Source organism: Manis pentadactyla, chromosome 5 (assembly GCF_030020395.1).
Source record: "Manis pentadactyla isolate mManPen7 chromosome 5, mManPen7.hap1, whole genome shotgun sequence".
Taxonomy (NCBI): Eukaryota; Metazoa; Chordata; class Mammalia; order Pholidota; family Manidae; genus Manis; species Manis pentadactyla.
The window spans coordinates 53,926,238-53,945,829 of NC_080023.1; the positions used below are offsets into that span (position 1 = coordinate 53,926,238).

The 19,592-nt window shown below is 36.2% G+C and overlaps 1 protein-coding gene across 11 annotated transcripts in view; it reads right to left on the reverse strand.

Moving 5' to 3' along the window:
* EPHA5 (EPH receptor A5) overlaps positions 1 to 19,592 on the reverse strand; it is a 368,176-nt gene that overhangs the window by 321,436 nt on the left and 27,148 nt on the right. For all 11 annotated transcript variants that reach the window (XM_057502277.1, XM_036918159.2, XM_036918158.2 and 8 more), the window contains exon 2: positions 11,892 to 11,956. In XM_057502277.1, the coding sequence (XP_057358260.1) occupies positions 11,892 to 11,956 (65 nt within the window). The remainder of the gene's footprint in view (positions 1 to 11,891; positions 11,957 to 19,592) is intronic.

Sequence of the window (19,592 nt, forward strand, 5' to 3'; positions counted from 1 at the left end):
ACAGTGAATTCACCTAGAGATACTTATATGCAAACAAACAAACAAAATACCTGATTTATTGGTGGATCTCTTAGCATGAGGAGAACAGAAATGCAATAAAAGGTCAAAGGAAGAATGTTTAATTCTACTCTCACTTAATGCAAAACTATGCCTCAGTTTATAAGTTAAAAAATCAATAAAATAAGTTAGCCTTCAAATAAATAGTTACTGAAGTTCTGTTATATAGCAAGACTTAAACCAAGTTTCAGAAACACTGTGCGGTGGTCAATATTAGATAGCTAAGAGAAGTCTAGAAGCTTACAGGCATAGAAAAAGTATAAGAGCAATGATGATTCTAAGAAGGGTAAGGAACGTGTGCATACTGATAAGGGATGAATAGCAGTGTGCTCCTAAGCACTTGCCCAATTCTAAGACACAGATTTGGGGGAGTGTTTTTGATCAGTTTAATAAATAAAATAAAACAACTTCATTCCTAAGGCCTGACAGTCAGGAACATGTTCTGAAAATAAATATTCTTCCTTACTTAGAATAATAAAGGCTTTTGGCCTGGGAATACACCAAATCAGATCAAATCAAGATATCCTTACAACAGCAGTCTTCAGGAGCTATCAGATCAAATAATGACAACTCTGTGGGATCAAGTCTTTGAAGAATTCCCTACCCTATTCTGCCCCTCCGGTACCTGCCAGCCTGCTGGTTTTCACCATGGCAGGTGTTTCATTTTTTCAAGGCTACCTCAAAGCTGCAAAAGTGGGAAAGGACAAAGGTCACCTTAAAATGCTGCTGCAAGTTTGCTGTTCTAAGAATATTTAGTCATTTTTCCTGAATAAATTGTTCCCTGGATAGCTCCAAGATGTCGGTTAATTTTCAGAGTTCTGAAAAGTTAATTCTAACAATGTTTCCCTGTTTCTCATGGCTTTTGTGGAAGAGAAAATTTTCAGAGGCCCTGATTCCACAATTTTTGCTGACAACACTCTGATTATCTATTTTCATTTAGAATTAGATTGCTTATTTAATCATAGGTGATGAAGCCTAACAATATATTCAAAGTATATATACTTATTGTTTATACTTAAAACAGTCATTTTCTTTAAAATATAATTTTAAAATTTCCTTCATTTTTGTATTTGACTGGCATAATACAAAATATAACACCTGTGTGTTACCTTGAAGAAGGGGCTGGGGTGGGTGGGTGAGAAGAGTGAGGGGGATAAAAGGGCACAAAAATTTTCAATTATAATATAAATTGGTCACAGGGATGGTAGTACAGCATGGAGAATACAGCCAATTTTCTGTAACATCTTTCTATGTTGACAGATAGCAACCACACAAGTTGGGGTGACGACTTAATAATGTGGGTATCTGCTGAACCACTGTGTTGTATACTTACTTGAAACCAATATAAGATTGTATATCAACTATACTGCAATTGAAAAAAAAGATAAATATAGTATCTTAACAAAAAATCTTTATTAAAGACATTTATCTGATTAAATACAGGGAAGTAAAATGCGTGTGTGTGTGTATATACATGTATGTTTATAACACCTGTATTCCACTCATAATCCTCATTCTTGGACAAGTGCACATTCACCAAGTTTCTCTAAATTAATTTCCTTTTCTTAACATTAACATTAGGCATAACTATTACAGAGGAAACATGGCTCAAAAAATGACAAAAATTTTGAAAAAAATTTCATTGAAACATTGAACAAAATCAACACTATGTTAACATTATAATAAGAGTATAAAAGCATGTTGTTAGAATTTTTGTAAAGCACTCATTCCTGATACAAAGGGATTATGTTTTTATGAAGAAATCAACTATATTTTTTATATATATCATGTACAGAATGAGTGATTTCCCCCAAAATTTCTAACTGCAAAAGCAACTACAGAATCAGATTTACCCTTGCAGATACACTCTGTCTCTTCTGAATAACTTCTGAATAAAAACAGAGGAAACACAGAAAATGAATCAGTCATGGGGATGAAAAGTGCAGCAATAAGGAATAGGGCCAGTAATATTGTAATAACTTTTTGCATGTTAGCAGATGGTAACTATATTTATTGTGGCCAGCATTTTGCAAAGTATATAATTGTTGAATCACTAAGTTGTCCACCTTAAATCAATATAATATTGTTTGTCAACTGTACTTCAATAAAGAAAAGGAGGAAACAAAACTAAATTCAAGGAAAAATAATGTATTTTCTCAGGCTTTTAATGAAACTAATTTCAAACCAACATGTCAGCCATCTTCTCCAAAAATCCATTTAAAATATTTATGTAAAAAATAAATTTTTGTATGTGAAAAAAAGTAGAGTACAAAATGTATTTATAGGTTCCCAAGGATGTGTATTAGCCATTTATCTATTTGTACAGGGGTGATGATAGATGAAAGAAAGAAAAGAAAAAGGTATGGGGTGAGGGGAGGAAAAAGAAAGAAAGGAGGAAGGAAGAGCCTAAGAAAGAGAGAAGAGAGACCAACTAAAGGAATATATGCCATTTTGTTGACACTGGTGTGTTCTAATACCTTAAAAATCTACTACTACTACTTATAGCTCTAAATACAACCATAGTTGTTAACAACCAGAAATATCAAGTGAAGGAAAGAAGAGCTAGCATGTTAACATTAGGACATTAACATGTAAACTGTTAAGAATTAGAATGACTGAAACTACTTCTTTTACTTCCATAGTAACATTCCTAGTAAAGGACTGATTAACACAACTTGTTTTCTCATCAATTTGAAAAGAAGTTAAGTTTCAGCTATTCTGGTTGTTATGATAATATTTGAATTAAGATGAAAACATTCTTCGAAGTCATAAGAAAAAGTGTATGCATAATTTTCTAAATTAACTGCATATGTACACTTATTATAAATTTTCAAGAATTCAAATCATTTAATTTGTTTTCTTAAAATGGAGAATTGAAAAATATTATTTGCCTTTGTCACAGAGGATTCTATGAGGAATTTAGGTAGTTTTAGCTTGAAAATTATAAAACTGCTTACTTACACTTGTTAGACAGCAATTGTTAAAAGCTAATAGACAAGGGGCGGAGCCAACATGGCGGCGTGAGTAGGACAGTGGGAATCTCCTCCCAAAAACATATATACTTTTGAAAATACAATAAACACAACTAGCCCTAAAAGAGAGACCAGAAGACGCAGGACAGTGGCCAGACGGCAGCTACACCAGTGAGAACCCAGCGACTGGTGAAAGGGGTAAGATACAAGCCCCGGACCGGCGGGACCCGAGCGCCCCTCCCCCCAGCTCCCGGCGGGAGAAGAATAGGCAGAGCGGGAGGGAGACTGAGCCCAGGACTGCTGAACACCCAGACCCAGCCATCCGGGCCAGAGCGCAGACACAGTACGTGCCCAGGGGGCCCTGGATACTGGGGGAACAGGGAGTAAGACCTCTGAGCGGGTGCCGAAGCTGATGCCCCTGTGACAAAGAAAAGCGGGGGCTTTTTGAAAGTCTTAAAGGGACAGGGACTTAACAGCTTGACGGAAACAACCCAGGTCACAGTACAGCAGCTGGAAATTACAGGGAAAACCGGGCGCACTAACCCCCTGGGAAACAGCTCTGAGACCCCTCACGGAGGCAAACAGTCAAGCAGCCCGCCCATCCATTACCCCACCGGGCGCTGCGAAAGAAGAGAAGCAGCCTGAGACAAATTCCGAACACAGAAAGGGAAATTTCTCCCTTCCGGCCAGGCAAGACACAAAGACCCTCTCTACACGCAATTACCCAACACAAGCCACTAGGGGTCGCAGTTGTCCCAGTAAAGAAAGGCCAGTAGCAAGTGAAAATTTTGGCCCTCCCAGCTGACAGTCAATAGCACCTGTCAACATGAAAAGGCAAAAAAATATGATCCAGACAAGACTAACCCAGCCAGCTTCGGCGTCTGCTACATCTTCCCCTGAGAAGGAATCTGGGGAGATAGATTTAACCAGTCTTCCTGAAAAAGAATTCAAAACAAAAGTCATAACCATGCTGATGGACTTGCAGAGAAATATGCAAGAACTAAGGAAGGAGAATTCAGAAATAAAACAAACTCTGGAAGGACTTCAAAACAGAATAGACGAGATGCAAGAGACCATTAATGGGCTAGAAAACAGAGAACAGGAACGCAGAGAAGCTGATGCAGAGAGAGATAAAAGGATCTCCAGGAATGAAAGAATTTTAAGAGAGCTGAGTGACCAATCGAAAAGGAACAATATAAGAATTATAGGTATTCCAGAAGAAGTAGAGAGAGAAAAGGGGATAGAAAATGTCTTTGAAGAAATAATTGCTGAAAATTTCCCCAAACTAGGGGAAGAAATGGCCTCTCAGACCACAGAGGTACACAGAAATCCCATGACAAGGGATCCAAGGAGGGCAACACCAAGACACATAATAATTAAAATGGCAAAGATCAAAGACAAGGACAAAGTATTACAGGCAGCCAGAGAGAAAAAAAAGGTTACCTACAAAGGAAAACCCATCAGGCTATCATCAGACTTCTCAACAGAAACCCTACAGGCCAGAAGAGAATGGCATGATATACTTAATGCAATGAAACAGAAGGGCCTCAAACCAAGACTACTGTATCCAGCATGAATAACATTTAAATATGAAGGAGGGATTAAACAATTCCCAGACAAGCAAAAGTTGAGGGAATTTGCCTCCCACAAACCACCTCTACAGGGCATCCTACAGGGACTGCTCTAGATGGGAGCACTCCTAAAAAGAGCACAGAACAAAACACCCAACATATGAAGAAGGGAGGAGGAGGAATAAGAAGGGAGAGAAATAAAGAATCATCAGACTGTGTTTATAATAGCTCAACAAGCGAGTAAAGTTAGACAGTAAGATAGTAAAGAAGCTAACCCTAAACCTTTGGTAACCACAAACTTAAAGCCTGCAATGGCAATAAATTCATACCTTTCAATAATCACCCTAAATGTAAATGGACTGAATGCACCAATCAAAAGACACAGAGTAATAGAATGGATAAAAAAGCAAGATCCATCCATATGCTGCTTACAAGAGACCCACCTCAAACCCAAAGATGCACACAGACTTAAAGTCAAGGGATGAAAAAAGATATTTCAAGCAAACAACAGAGAGAAGAAAGCAGGTGTTGCAATTCTGGTATCAGACAAAACAGACTTCAAAATAAAGAAAGTAACAAAAGACAAAGAAGGACATTACATAATGATAAAGGGCTCAGTCCATCAAGAGGATATAACCATTATAAATATATATGAACCCAATCCAGGAGCAGCAACATAGCTGAAACAAATATTAATAGAACTAAAGGAGGAAATAGAATGCAATGCATTCATTCTAGGAGACTTCAACACACCACTCACTCCAAAGGACAGATCCACCAGACAGAAAATAAGTAAGGACACAGAGGCACTGAACAACACACTAGAACAGATGGACCTAATAGACATCTACAGAACTCTACATCCAAAAGCAACAGGATACACATTATTCTCAAGTGCACATGGAACATTCTCCAGAATAGACCACATACTAGGACACAAAAAGAGCCTCAGTAAATTCCAAAAGATTGAAACCCTACCAACCAACTTTTCAGACCACAAAGGCAATAAACTAGAAATAAACTGTTCAAAGAAAGCAAAAAGGCTCACAAACACATGGAGGCTAAACAACACGCTCCTAAATAATCAATGGATCAATGACCAAATCAAAATGGAGATCCAGCAATATATGGAAACAAATGACAACAACAACACTAAGCCCCAACTTCTGTGGGACACAGCAAAAGCAGTCTTAAGAGGAAAGTATATAGCAATCCAAGCACATTTAAAAAAGAAAGAGCAATCCCAAATGAACGGTCTAATGTCACAACTATCGAAATTGGAAAAAGAAGAACAAATGAGGCCTAAGGTCAGCAGAAGGAGGGACATAATAAAGATCAGAGAAGAAATAAATAAAATTGAGAAGAATAAAACAATAGCAAAAATCAATGAAACCAAGAGCTGGTTCTTCGAGAAAATAAACAAAATAGATAAGCCTCTAGCCAGACTTATTAAGAGGAAAAGAGAGTCAACACAAATCAACAGTATCAGAAACGAGAAAGGAAAAATCACGAAGGACCCCACAGAAATACAAAGAATTATTAGAGACTACTATGAAAACCTATATGCTAACAAGCTGGGAAACCTAGGAGAAATGGACAACTTCCTAGAAAAATACAACCTTCCAAGAATGACCAGAAAGAAACAGAAAATCTAAACAGACCAATTACCAGCAACGAAATTGAAGCGGTAATCAAAAAACTACCAAAGAACAAAACCCCAGGGCCAGATGGATTTACCTCGGAATTTTATCAGACATACAGGGAAGACATAATACCCATTCTCCTTAAAGTTTTCCAAGAAATAGAAGAGGAGGGGATACTCCCAAACTCATTCTATGAAGCTAACATCACCCTAATACCAAAACCAGGCAAAGACACCACCAAAAAAGAAAACTAGAGACCAATATCCCTGATGAACGTAGACGGAAAAATACTCAACAAAATTTTAGCAAACCGAATTCAAAAATACATCAAAACCATCATACACCATGACCAAGTGGGATTCATCCCAGGGATGCAAGGATGGCACAACATTCGAAAGTCCATCAATATCATCCACCACATCAACAAAAAGAAAGACAAAAACCACATGATCATCTCCATAGATGCTGAAAAAGCATTTGACAAAGTTCAACATCCATTCATGATAAAAACTCTCAGCAAAATGGGAATAGAGGGCAAGTACCTCAACATAATAAAGGCCATCTATGAAAAACCCACAGCCAACGTTATATTGAATAGCGAGAAGCTGAAAGCATTTCTGCTGAGATCGGGAACTAGACAGGGATGCCCACTCTCCCCACTGTCATTTAACATAGTACTGGAGGTCCTAGCCACGGCAATCAGACAAAACAAAAAAATACAAGGAATCCAGATTGGCAAAGAAGAAGTCAAACTGTCACTATTTGCAGATGACATGATACTGTACATAAAAAACCCTAAAGACTCCACCCCAGAACTACTAGAACTGATATTGGAATACAGCAAAGTTGCAGGATACAAAATCAACACACAGAAATCTGTGGCTTTCCTATATACCAACAATGAACCAACAGAAAGAGAAATCAGGAAAACAACTCCATTCACAATTGCATCAAAAAAAATAAAATACATAGGAATAAACCTAACCAAAGAAGTGAAAGACTTATATTCTGACAACTACAAGTCACTCTTAAAAGAAATTAAAGGGGACACTAACAGATGGAAACGCATCCCATGCTCATGGCTAGGAAAAATTAATATCATCAAAATGGCCATCCTGCGCAAAGTAATATACAGATTTGATGCAATCCCTATCAAATTACCAGCAACATTCTTCAATGAACTGGAACAAACAATTCAAAAATTCATATGGAAAGACCAAAGAACCCGAATAGCCAAAGTAATCCTGAGAAAGAAGAATAAAGTAGAGGGGATCTCACTCCCCAACTTCAAGCACTACTATAAAGCCATAGTAATCAAAACAATTTGGTACTGGCACAAGAATAGAGCCACAGACCAGTGGAACACACTAGAGACTCCAGACATTAACCCAAACATATATGGTCATTTAATATTTGACAAAGGAGCCATGGACATACAATGGCGAAATGACAGTCTCTTCAACAGATGGTGCTGGCAAAACTGGACAGCTACATGTAGGAGAATGAAACTGGACCATTGTCTAACCCCATATACAAAAGTAAACTCAAAATGGATCAAAGACCTGAATGTAAGTCACGAAACCATTAAACTCTTGGAAGAAAACATAGGCACAAACCTCTTAGACATAAACATGAGTGACCTCTTCTTGAACATATCTCCCCGGGCAAGGAAAACAACAGCAAAAATGAGCAAGTGGGACTATATTAAGCTGAAAAGCTTCTGTACAGCAAAAGACTCCATCAATAGAACAAAAAGGAACCCTACAGTATGGGAGAATATCTTTGAAAATGACACATCCTATAAAGGCTTGACGTCCAGAATATATAAAGAGCTCACACGCCTCAACAAACAAAAAACAAATAACCCAATTAAAAAATGGGCAGAGGAACTGAACAGACTGTTCTCCAAAACAGAAATACAGATGGCCAACAGACACATGAAAAGATGCTCCACATCGCTAATTATCAGAGAAATGCAAATTAAAACTACAATGAGGTATCACCTCACACCAGTAAGGATGGCTGCCATCCAAAAGACAAACAACAACAAATGTTGGCGAGGCTGTGGAGAAAGGGGAACCCTCCTACACTGCTGGTGGGAATGTAAACTTGTTCAACCATTGTGGAAAGCAGTATGGAGGTACATCAAAATGCTCAAAACAGACATACCATTTGACCCAGGAATTGCACTCCTAGGAATTTACCCTAAGAATGCAGCAATCAAGTATGAGAAAGACCAATGTACCCCTATGTTTATCACAGCACTATTTACAATAGCCAAGAATTGGAAGCAACCTAAATGTCCATTGGTAGATGAATGGATAAAGAAGAGGTGGTACATATACACAATGGAATACTACTCAGCCATAAGAAAAGGGCAAATCCAACCATTTGCAGCAACATGGATGGAGCTGGAGGGTATTATGCTCAGTGAAACAAGCCAAGCAGAGAAAGAGAAATACCAAATGATTTCACTCATCTGTGGAATATAAGAACAAAGGAAAAACTGAAGGAACAAAACAGCAGCAGAATCACAGAACTCAAGAATGGACTAACAGGTACCAAAGGGAAAGGGAATGGGGAGGATGGGTGGGTAGGGAGGGATAAGGGGGGGCAGAAAAAGGGGGGTATTAAGATTAGCATCCATAGCGGGGTGGGAGAAAGGGGAGGGCTGTACAACACAGAGAAGACAAGTAGTGATTGTACAACAGTTTGCTACGCTGATGGACAGTGACTGTAAAGGAGTATACAGGGAGGACCTGGTATAGGGGAGAGCCTAGTAAACAAAGTATTCATCATGTAAGTGTAGATTAATGATTAAAAAAAAAAAAAAAAAAAAAGCAGTTCCTGTGTGGTGACCTCTAATGAGTTCTACACAATGATATAAAGGGCATATAAAAGTGTAGGCAAAGGGTCTGTTTGTGTTTATACAGAGGATCAAAGCCTAATTTGGCTACCCCAAAAATGAACTAAGATACAATATGAAAAAGAACTTCCAACATCAGCACTCTCGGGAAGACTCATGACAGAAGATGATCAGCAAAAAAAAAAAAAAACTCCAACAAAGATCCACGCACTGTCACAGGTGTAGATGCACTCATCCCACCAGTTCCTGGACTTGCCATGGGAATGATGAAGGAGATATCTAAGCTGGCCTGTGCATACAGTAAAACAAAAATTGGACTGGATATATACTGTTGGAACTCAACCAAGAATTAGGAGAAGTGCAAATTGTAGCACTCCAAAATCTTACAACCACAGACTATTTATCATTAAAAGAACATATGGGATATGAACAGTCCCCAGGAATGGGTTGTTCTAGTTTATCTGAATTCTCTCAGACTGTTTAAGTTCAGTCGGACAATATCCACCATATCATAGATAAGTTTTCACAAATGCCTAAGGTGCCTAACTGGTTTTCTTGGTTTCACTGGAGATGGCTGGTAACTACAGGTATGCTTTGGTTAGGTAACTATACTCCTATTATGTTAATGTGTGTGCACAATTTAATTAGTAGTTTAAAACCTATCCATGCTGAAGTTACTCTACAAGAAGATATGTCAAAGAAATAATCAATCTTCCCAGGTTTTCTTCTACCTGCTACTTCTATAGCTTTTCTTCTTCCTACCTAATCACAACCTTTAAATAGAACTCGTGCCACATGTCGAATTTACCGAGTATCATAATTCTTCCAAGTAGTAAAGACACCTCAAGACAAATGCTGGGCATAGAAGCCACAGGGCATAAATATGCAAAGAAGTAAAAAGCTAACCTTTTCAAACAATAAGGCTTCTCTCTCACTTACCAACTTAACATTTCCCTGTATGGCCCCGGAAGATGACTGGTTAGCCAGAGACGGGTAAGATTCCTCAAGGGAGGAACAACCTAAGACAGGCACAGTCGCAGGGGGCCATCTGGTGAGAAAATGGGGAGCAGCAGAGGTGAGGCTTAGAACCTCCCCCCTAATGTTCTGAGAGAAATCTTCTGCATACATGGATGTTTATTGCCCTTGTCTAGCTCGGATTAACACATAGTCTACAGGCACACACCTGATCATCTACATTTGCTCTCTTACAACACTAAACTCTGTTTCCTACCTTTATCTCGTATCTACCTACCACTTCAGCATTTTATTAAAAATAATAATAATAAAGAGAGAAATGTGGTATCCACATATAAATCAAGTTTAAAAATCAAATGAATATTCATATTTGAACTGACTGTGTATAGTTCGTAATGCATGAACAAAACCGAAAGCTTCTGTGATGACTGCCCTTGCACTGTTCACCATGTAACTTATTCACTATGTAAGAATTTGTACTCCATGTAAGAACTTGTTCGTTATGCATCAGAAGATTGGAGACTGACGAAAATTAGGCTTGGGGTGGATTAATGATTGTGCATTGAGTATTGACCCTCCTATACAGAAATTTATTGTGGTTAACAACTATTTGATCAATAAATATGAGAGATGCCCTCACAAAATATATATATATATATATATATATAAACACACTTCCAATTGTAAAATAAATAAGTAACCAGGATGTAACGTATAGCATAAGGAATATAGTCAAAATATTGTAACAACTTGGTATGGTGATAGCTGGTACCTAGAATTATCATGTATATAAATGTTGAATCACTGTGTTGTACACCTGAAACTAATGTAATGTAATACTGTTGTCAACTACCCTTCAATAAAAATAAAAAAAAAAAAAGTTAAAAGACAAAAATCTCTCAAAATCTGAATACTTTTTAATATAACGGACATGTGATATAGTTAATATTTTCTGTGTAAAATAAATATTTTATGCCATAATATTTAAGTTCTCATTTTCCTTCTGATAACATGGATGTGTGCTTTTAATTAAGCAGAAAGTAATGGAATACTTTTAAATATCTAATATATTAGGATTGTTAGATTATAAATACTTTACTACACACATTGTTACAAAAGTAGCTTACCTAGTTTTCACCCAGAAGACTTCATTTTTAATGTACCCCAGTAAAATAATTTTCTAATGAAAACAATAGTTGATAATAAATATCTTCCAGAGAAGCACCTTTCTTGAAAGCTTTCAACTAAGAAAAATTCAAGAATTGAATTTTTGAATGATGACTGATCTGACAGTCTTAGAATCTTTGAACCTCAATAGAATTTAAAGGAATTTCTTATAATCTTTTCATCCCTAGTGTAGTGAACGAAATGTAAAATAAATCAATCCCAGTGTTTGAATCAACACTGACATGTCAACTATTATTTCCTACTCAGTAGAACCAGGATAATGATAAATTAGCAACAAATCAAATACATGTTTTTTTAAACTTATAAACCAACTCTAAAAGGTTGTTAGTGGCTTCAATCTGAAATTCTCCTGCGTGCTGCAGGAAGCTTCACATTTCCTTATGGAGAAACACCAAGGAGGAAAGTAACTGTTACTCAGTCATCAAAATCCCTTCCCTATTTGTCTTCTTTCCCTGGTCAGAGCGAATCGGTAGTCTCCTCCCTCCTCCCAGCCCCCACCCTTCCCACCCTCCCCACCTTAACCACAAATATGTCCAGTGAATTTTCAATCATACATGCCATTTAAAACGGTGTCTACTAAAGTAGCATAAGTTGTAGGGACAAGTTTATAGAAGCTTACCCCATTTTTTGGAAAAGCAATCCATCCCAGGTCCCCCATGACAGTACGTGAATCCAATAAATTTACTGAAAGAGAAAGAACAAAAAACTAAGTCAAACATACAGAAATTCACCACTATTTTCATAATGATGTTAAAAGTGCACATTGCTTACCTAACTGAAATTAAACTCTCATGATGATGAATGTTTAATTCACCATTAATTAATTCAACATTAATTCATCATTAAGAAATTATAAAAATTTATAATTTTAAAAAATATTATTTGGATGCAAGAGGATAAGTGATTTTGAATAAACATCTGGAGAAAAATTACAGTAAAACTATATAAACATGTCATTACCTTAAGTGCTTTGGGTTATTTTTGCTCAAATAAGAATAAAGGAAAAGAATAAATAAGAGAAAGAAAAAAAGTGAAAGATCCATAGAAAACTGTAAAGGCCATGCTGCTTCTGCATAGGCTCTAGGTCTTGGAATTAAGCTACAGTGATAAAATTGTGGCTAAGGGTATTTTTTTCTGGAAAGCTATTATGAAGCAATGAACAAATAATTTACATTAAACAGCAATAAACTATTCCCAAGCTCGTAACATTTTTTTGTGATATTAACTGAAACCTGTAATCCAAATTGCAAGTTTAATTAAGAAATAAATCTACACACCCTTAACCAAGCCAAGGACATTGTAGCAGCTCTCAGGGTGGTTGCTACAGTTAAGTGTCCATTGCATTCCCAAATATACCTTCTACTTGTACATAACCTAGTCTAAAATGTACTTCTCAAAGAATGATCAGCTACATTTTTGAAAGGTAGTCCTCAATTATGGCTGGATATCCTAGAACATTTGGAGCTCGCAGGATTGGAGTCTGAATATCACCATTGTAAAGGAAGCCATAAAAGAATATGTACACAGGTCTGTACTCACACTCACACACCCACACATGCATATATACATACACATGGTGTTAACATTTCAACAGATTCACCTACTGTTCTCCCCCAATTTAACTACTTTAAAGGGCCCTGTGTAGTCAAAATACTTTAGACCTACATCACAGTTCTTTTCAGCCTATTATGCCTAACCCAAATGGACCTACCTGGCCCACTGTGCAGCTGAACCACTATGAGTACAGCATATGGACCCAAAAGGGAAACCGGATTGTCCCTAGGCAGAGTTACTGAAGCTTCCTTAAACTACATTCAGGAGCCAGTGCCTTGAGATGGCAGCAATTTAAAAAGATGATTCTAACTACAAGTATAAGCCTGGGGTACCACAGGAATACAAGTTGATAGGCTAAGAAATGTGTTATAACACTTCTTTGAGAGAACAAAAGATAAATTATGATCCAGGAAATCAGGATCACAATTGAAACAATTTTTTTCTTTTTTTTATATCTTATTTATAGCTGCAAACATATATCTGAGATAATCTATAGTATCAGTAATATAAATTAAAAACTTGAAAGTTTTAGAAAACTCAATATGATGTGTGTGTGTATATGAATATACACTTACCTATTTCCTCCTTAAGTTCTAAGCTCTTTAAATGTAAAAATGCACACCTATAAAATATGTGCATCATCTTCAGCCTACACACATCATATTGGTTTTTGGGATAATAAATAATTTGTAGAATTCTTTTTTTTAGAGAAATTAACCTACCTGAAAAACTATTGTTTAACATAGTAAAAACAAAAATCAACCAAAAAGTGACCCACTACCCACTGACCTTGCAAATCTGCCAGTCACCCCATTAAATTTAATTTTTCAGCTAGACCCATACTCTTTTTCTTTTTACTCTATTGTTGGCTTTTCTGATCTCCATGGGAATAAGGCTATATTAAACTTAAATGTCCTTGTCCTCATTTTAGTCTTTTTCTGGGACACTAGGGCTGTGTCTAGACATGACTAAATACCAGGGGAGTATAGAACCTAAATCATTATGTTTGTTCATCTTTATGATTCATTTGGTTCACCTTTGATATTGAACAGCAGCTTATCTGTGTAGACTAATAAAGTAGAGCAAATTAGTAAAGTAAAGACTTTCTGCTATGATGGCAGTCAAACTGAACTTAATCCTCTGGAAACAAACTGATGTGCATAGGAGTTCTAGAAATTCATAACTAGCTTGCCATGAGAAGCACAGCTTTACTGTAGATCTCTTATTTACATGGATCTTGAAATATTTATTATTACTAATAAAAATCTTTTTAAAATTTAGTTACCCTCACTTGAATTAACTTTAAATTACTATTTTTACTCTTTTCTGGTTTAAATATATATGTGTGTGAAAGCAACACACAAATAGTAGTTTGGCTGTTAATATAATTTATTGGGGATTTTTCAATACTGGAATACATTACTAAATTTAGGAAAATAACCACAATAGGAATGTAAGCTATTTTTTTAAATGATTTCTTCAAAAGGTTTTCTTCAGATAAATAGATTAGAAGTTTACAGGAAATACAGGTATGTCACTACCGGCTAAAATTTCTTTCCTCTTGGAAACAGAATATTTCATAAAATTCACAATGCAAATGAGATATTTATGTAATATTACTAAGTTGACATTTGAGAAAAAATAAAATGAGATGTTTTAGGGAATTACAAATTGCTATATTATAATTTTCTTAATATAATGCATAGCAAATTGAGATTGATGCCTCAGGAAAAAAAATATATATATGTGGATCTAGACAGAGAGGGCAAGAGAAAGAGCTAGTTTTCTTACAACTTCATGTTTTGCACATGCTGCTCTAGCTGTCTCAAATGTCCTTTCCTCTTTCTGAACTGTTAACCCTTCATTTACGCCAGAGAACATATTTCAATAACTGCTTTCACCAGGAAGCCATCTCTGATCCTCCCTTTCCTAAATCTAGGTAAGGTATTATTAATGAATAAAATATTAGCACCCAATACTTATCTCAAAAATGCTGAATATACAGAATTGTATTGTCTCTTCAAGAGAAAACCATATTTGACATGCCAATGAAACTAGCCTGTGCTCAGAAGAGTTACAGAACTTTTGTCCTATGAATGAATCATTTGGTCAAGGGACAGATCAGGAGAGTGTCTGAATCAACATACACCAGTGGTTCTCAACATGGACACTAGCAATATCTAGAGACATTTTTGACTGTCAAAACTGGAAGATAGGGGATCTGGCACTGGAAGCCAGGTGTGCAGCTAAGCATCCCTCAGTGCCCAGCAAACAATCCCACTCCACCCCCTCCCACCCACAAGCTACCCCAGGAAAGAATTCCCTGGCTCAAATTTCACTAGTGCCAAAGTTAAGAAACCTTGGTATACACCTATGATACTACCAGAAAATGTCTGTTTTCACAGTCTTTGTAAGTACATCAGTAGTAGCATGATCTTCATTAAAAGAACTGAGCATCTTTGGAGGCATTCCTTATTACTCAAAGTACTATTCCTATAAGAAAATAAAAGTAGTAAAAACTGAAGTCTCATTTAGAGGAAAAAATATAGTGTTCTTATTACCCAACACCCTTATTTTTTCACATGACCAATATAACTATTATTATACATATTCTTATTTATGCTCCAATAATCTCTCAACATTTATGATGGCATAAATGAAAAAGCACTATGTCACTAATATTAATGCTTCCATTTCCCCCTCTACTTAGGTTGGTTACATAAAAAAACAGAAGTTTAGAAATAGGGTGTATATAAATGTGAATTGTCAGAAGTTCATTTGCCAATTTTATGACTGAATTTATTAAAAGGGGGATTGACAGTAATAGAGCACAGTCACTAAGTTCTTCTGTGCAACAATTACAGTAATTAAATTGTTCTAAACAGTATATATGCTTGGTGTAAGTTGCAATGAATACACAATGAGTATTGATCTTCATTGTACAACTTAATTAAAAGTTGTCTGGGAGAAGCCACTAATGAATATAATTAGAGGAAATGTTTGATACCACAGTTACTCTGGAAGACATTAATTAGGTATCAGAAATTTTATGGAAAATGTTTTATTCTATTATTTATATTTTAAAAGAAAGCTGCACCATTAAACTGAGAGACAGCTTTCAAGGTCATTTTCCCTCAGCTATTGTATAATTACAGTGAAGATGGGCATATTCGTTGGTATTCTAATCAGTAATTAAGAAGACTGATTCTCTAGGAGGAATAACTCTACAGAGGTCATGTAGTCTATTACACATTCCTTAAGTTAATACAGGGAAAAAAAGAGACACACTAATACAGGAACTTTTTAATAAGTAAAAATAATTTAACTGTCTGCCAACCAAATAATAGATTATAAGAGAAACTAATTCAAACTAATTTTAAGTATGCTTTAATTTTATTACTACATACTAATAATTTTAATGTTTCCTTGAACAAACAGAGAAAAGTTTTTAAAGAAAAGCCAGATGTGCTAACTCACTCTTTCTTTTGGAATTCAAGGTGGGGCAGCAAAAGGACAGAATGTATAAAATGGAATATGCATAAGAAGACTTCAAGTCTCAACTTCACACATTCTAACAACAAAAGATTAATTGGCATTAATAATTTAAATATGTTCTTCAATGATTATAACTTTCAAATATTCATAACTTCCTATATATCACTTTGACTCCATTGCCTCCTCTTCAACATCTTGCTAGCAAAAAGCAGGAAAAATTTATTTGATTTCACAAGGAAAATGATATACTGGGATGAACGTATCTGAAACTTTGAAGAGTCAAAAGATGGCTCAAGGACACTTGATCCCACCACCATCACTGGGCAGGACCTTGAGAGATTATTCTGTTGAGGTCATCACCTTGATTGCACGGAAGTGAAGTAGAGTGCTGGAAGACATATCCTTACTCTATTGTTTCTGTTTTTCCCCATTATTATCACATTAACAAAACACACACAATTGTACTAGTAGTTGGACCTCTACCACAGTATGAAGAGAGAATAATTTGGATTAGTAGCAGGTAGAATAGCATTCTCTTTCTCTAAAGACTCAGAATCAGTCTCACTGCATACAGTAGAATTTTGAGGGATGTGTGCATATTGATTTCCATTTAACAATATCAGGAAAGCTACTGAATTCGATTACAGCACACATTTTACTAATCTGTGGAAACAAACCCCAGATGTACAACTGTTCCCTGACTCCCTTCATGGTCTCATTCAGCACAGATGTGATTTCTGCTTCCAGGCTAAATTTTATAGTTTGACAACTGCTTCAGGGAATGAAGAATGGTTGACAAAATGAGTGCAGAGAACAAGTACATGTGTTTCCTACTGGAAAAATTAATTAGTAAATTTGGTAAAAATTGTGTTATAGGTTTGGGGTGTTATGTAGATTTCTGATATCTCTGTACTTGAAGACAAGAATCTGTAACCAACAGTATTTCTACAATGAAAGGAAGAGTATTAATTTCTTTTGTAAGTCTGAGCAACCCATGTGAATGACATTTTTTAGAAAAATCAAGAAAGTATGGGGAAAGGAACTTATTTAGTGTGTTCTATGCATCAGGTGCTCCACTAGGCAACTTATATATGTTCTTCCATTTAAACATCTCAACAAACCTGTACACTCAAAAAGAACACTGACAGTTTACAGTCCCATTCAGACTCCAGCAGGGAAATTAAGAAAAGAAGAAAGCATGAAGCATTAGCTGAGACCTTCCTGAACCCTACTTAAGGCTTCCACAGTCAATTCCCCTACCCAGAGCCTGGACATAGGATACCTTGATTACAGCCTGCTGTCTCCCTGGACATCCAAAAGCAATGAACTAAATCTTAATTATGAATAGAATCTACTTGATTTATACATGAACATGATTGTTGAATGATGCTTGAGAAAAATCTCATAGTCAAGGAGATTGCTTCCATTATGAATTAATAGTGGCCTCAAATGAGCCAACATTACCTAACAAATCTGCTGTCATTGGAATGCCAGCATTCTCACACATTAACAACAAAGCATTTTGTAAAATTTTAGTTAACTATGTGAAAAATAAGCCTCCTCCAGCTAATGCCCTCTTCTAAACTCAAATTATTGAATTTGTCAACACCTCTACCTATTTCTTCATATCTTCCACATTCTTCCCCTAACCCATTGCATTATGGCTTCCAACCCACTATTTTAGCGTAATTTCTGTTAACAAGTTTACTTGTGATAATTATGCAACTGTCAGTTCCTAATTTACCTTATCTTTTGGCAGTATTTGGCCATGACCTCCATGGACAAACACTCTCATCTTTTATCTTCAATGAAAATACATTTCTGTGATTTCTTTTATTTCTCTGGCGACTTGTTTCCATTACAAGCTATTCTTCCTGTACCAACACTTCAAACCTTAGCTTTGATTAATGCTTTATTTTTGTGGACTGTCTTCACTTCTCATTCTACCCCAATGATTCTTGACTAATACTTAACATAGGAATTAAAAAAGCTTTTTGAAAGAGCAAATGTCTTGGCATGAGTCCATATATACTAAATCCAACTATTTAGGATGAAGAATGATGAGTAAATTTACTTTTTGTTGGTTGGTCCCTACATAAGAACCTCTGTAGCAGAGCTATGAATTTCCACTTCTTCAGTTATAAATGTTAATGGCCTCCCAAATTCATTTCTCTATAAAAAGGAATATCAATTTATAAAACCACCTACTGATTATTAACACATTCATGACATGTAGTCACTGCAGATTCAGCCTGCTCCCAAGTGAAATAAGTGTCTTCTCTGTACAAAAAAAAAAATCCCTCCTCTTATGTTCCCTATTTCAGTGAATGCAGTGCCATAGAACTAGTTATTCGGTCTAGAAACGAGTGAGTCACCTTTGTCTTCATTCACCTTTATTCCCACACTGAATCAGTATTCAAATCCCACCAATTCTAACTATATCTTACATCTCTTAAAATCATGTGCTCTGTTTTTATTCCATATCATAACCATTGTAGTCAAACATTTGCCACAATTTTTCACCTGAAAAATCTCCTAACAGGCATGATCCCTGACAATTTATGCAAAATACTGTATCAAGAAAGCGCTTTCTAAGCCACCAATATGATCATGTCACTCCCCTACTTCAAACCTTACACTTGTGTCACACTGCTTTGGCAGTAAGTCCTTCAAGGATTGGTCTCTATTTTATTCTCAGTTTCATTTGGGCTTTTTCCTCTTCTCTTTCCATAATTTAGCAATATTGAAGTTATTTCAGTTATAATTACATGGTCTCACTAGTGATTCAGTTCTGTCCAATGAGCTGTGAATGTGATCTGAAGGGAGGGGAGTTTTTGAGAAGAAAACATTATAAAAGGAAACTCCTGGCTGCCTGGAAAGTTGCTGGGTATGGGTATATTTCCTGGACCTGATGCAAATACCCAGAGAAAATAAGAAGAATCAGCAGGAGAGCAAAGCCTACAGATTAAGGTTGGCAAAATGAAGGGATAGGAAGTATCAGTTTCCAAATAATATCATAAAGTTCCTAGTTCATCTAAATTTAAAACTTGCTTCTCTTAGGACTTTCTGTTATGTGGGAAAAAAATTAATTTTGTTGTCTAATCCAGTGGGGAAGTGATTGCTTTTACTTGCAGAGGAAGACATCCTGATGGAACTGCTCATGGCAGAAGTTGAAGGCAATCTCCATCTTTCTTATCCCAGAGCCTATTCAGCTTCCATTATGTCTTGATAGTAAGACAGATGATTTTTGTTGTTCCTTTCAATCTTAATG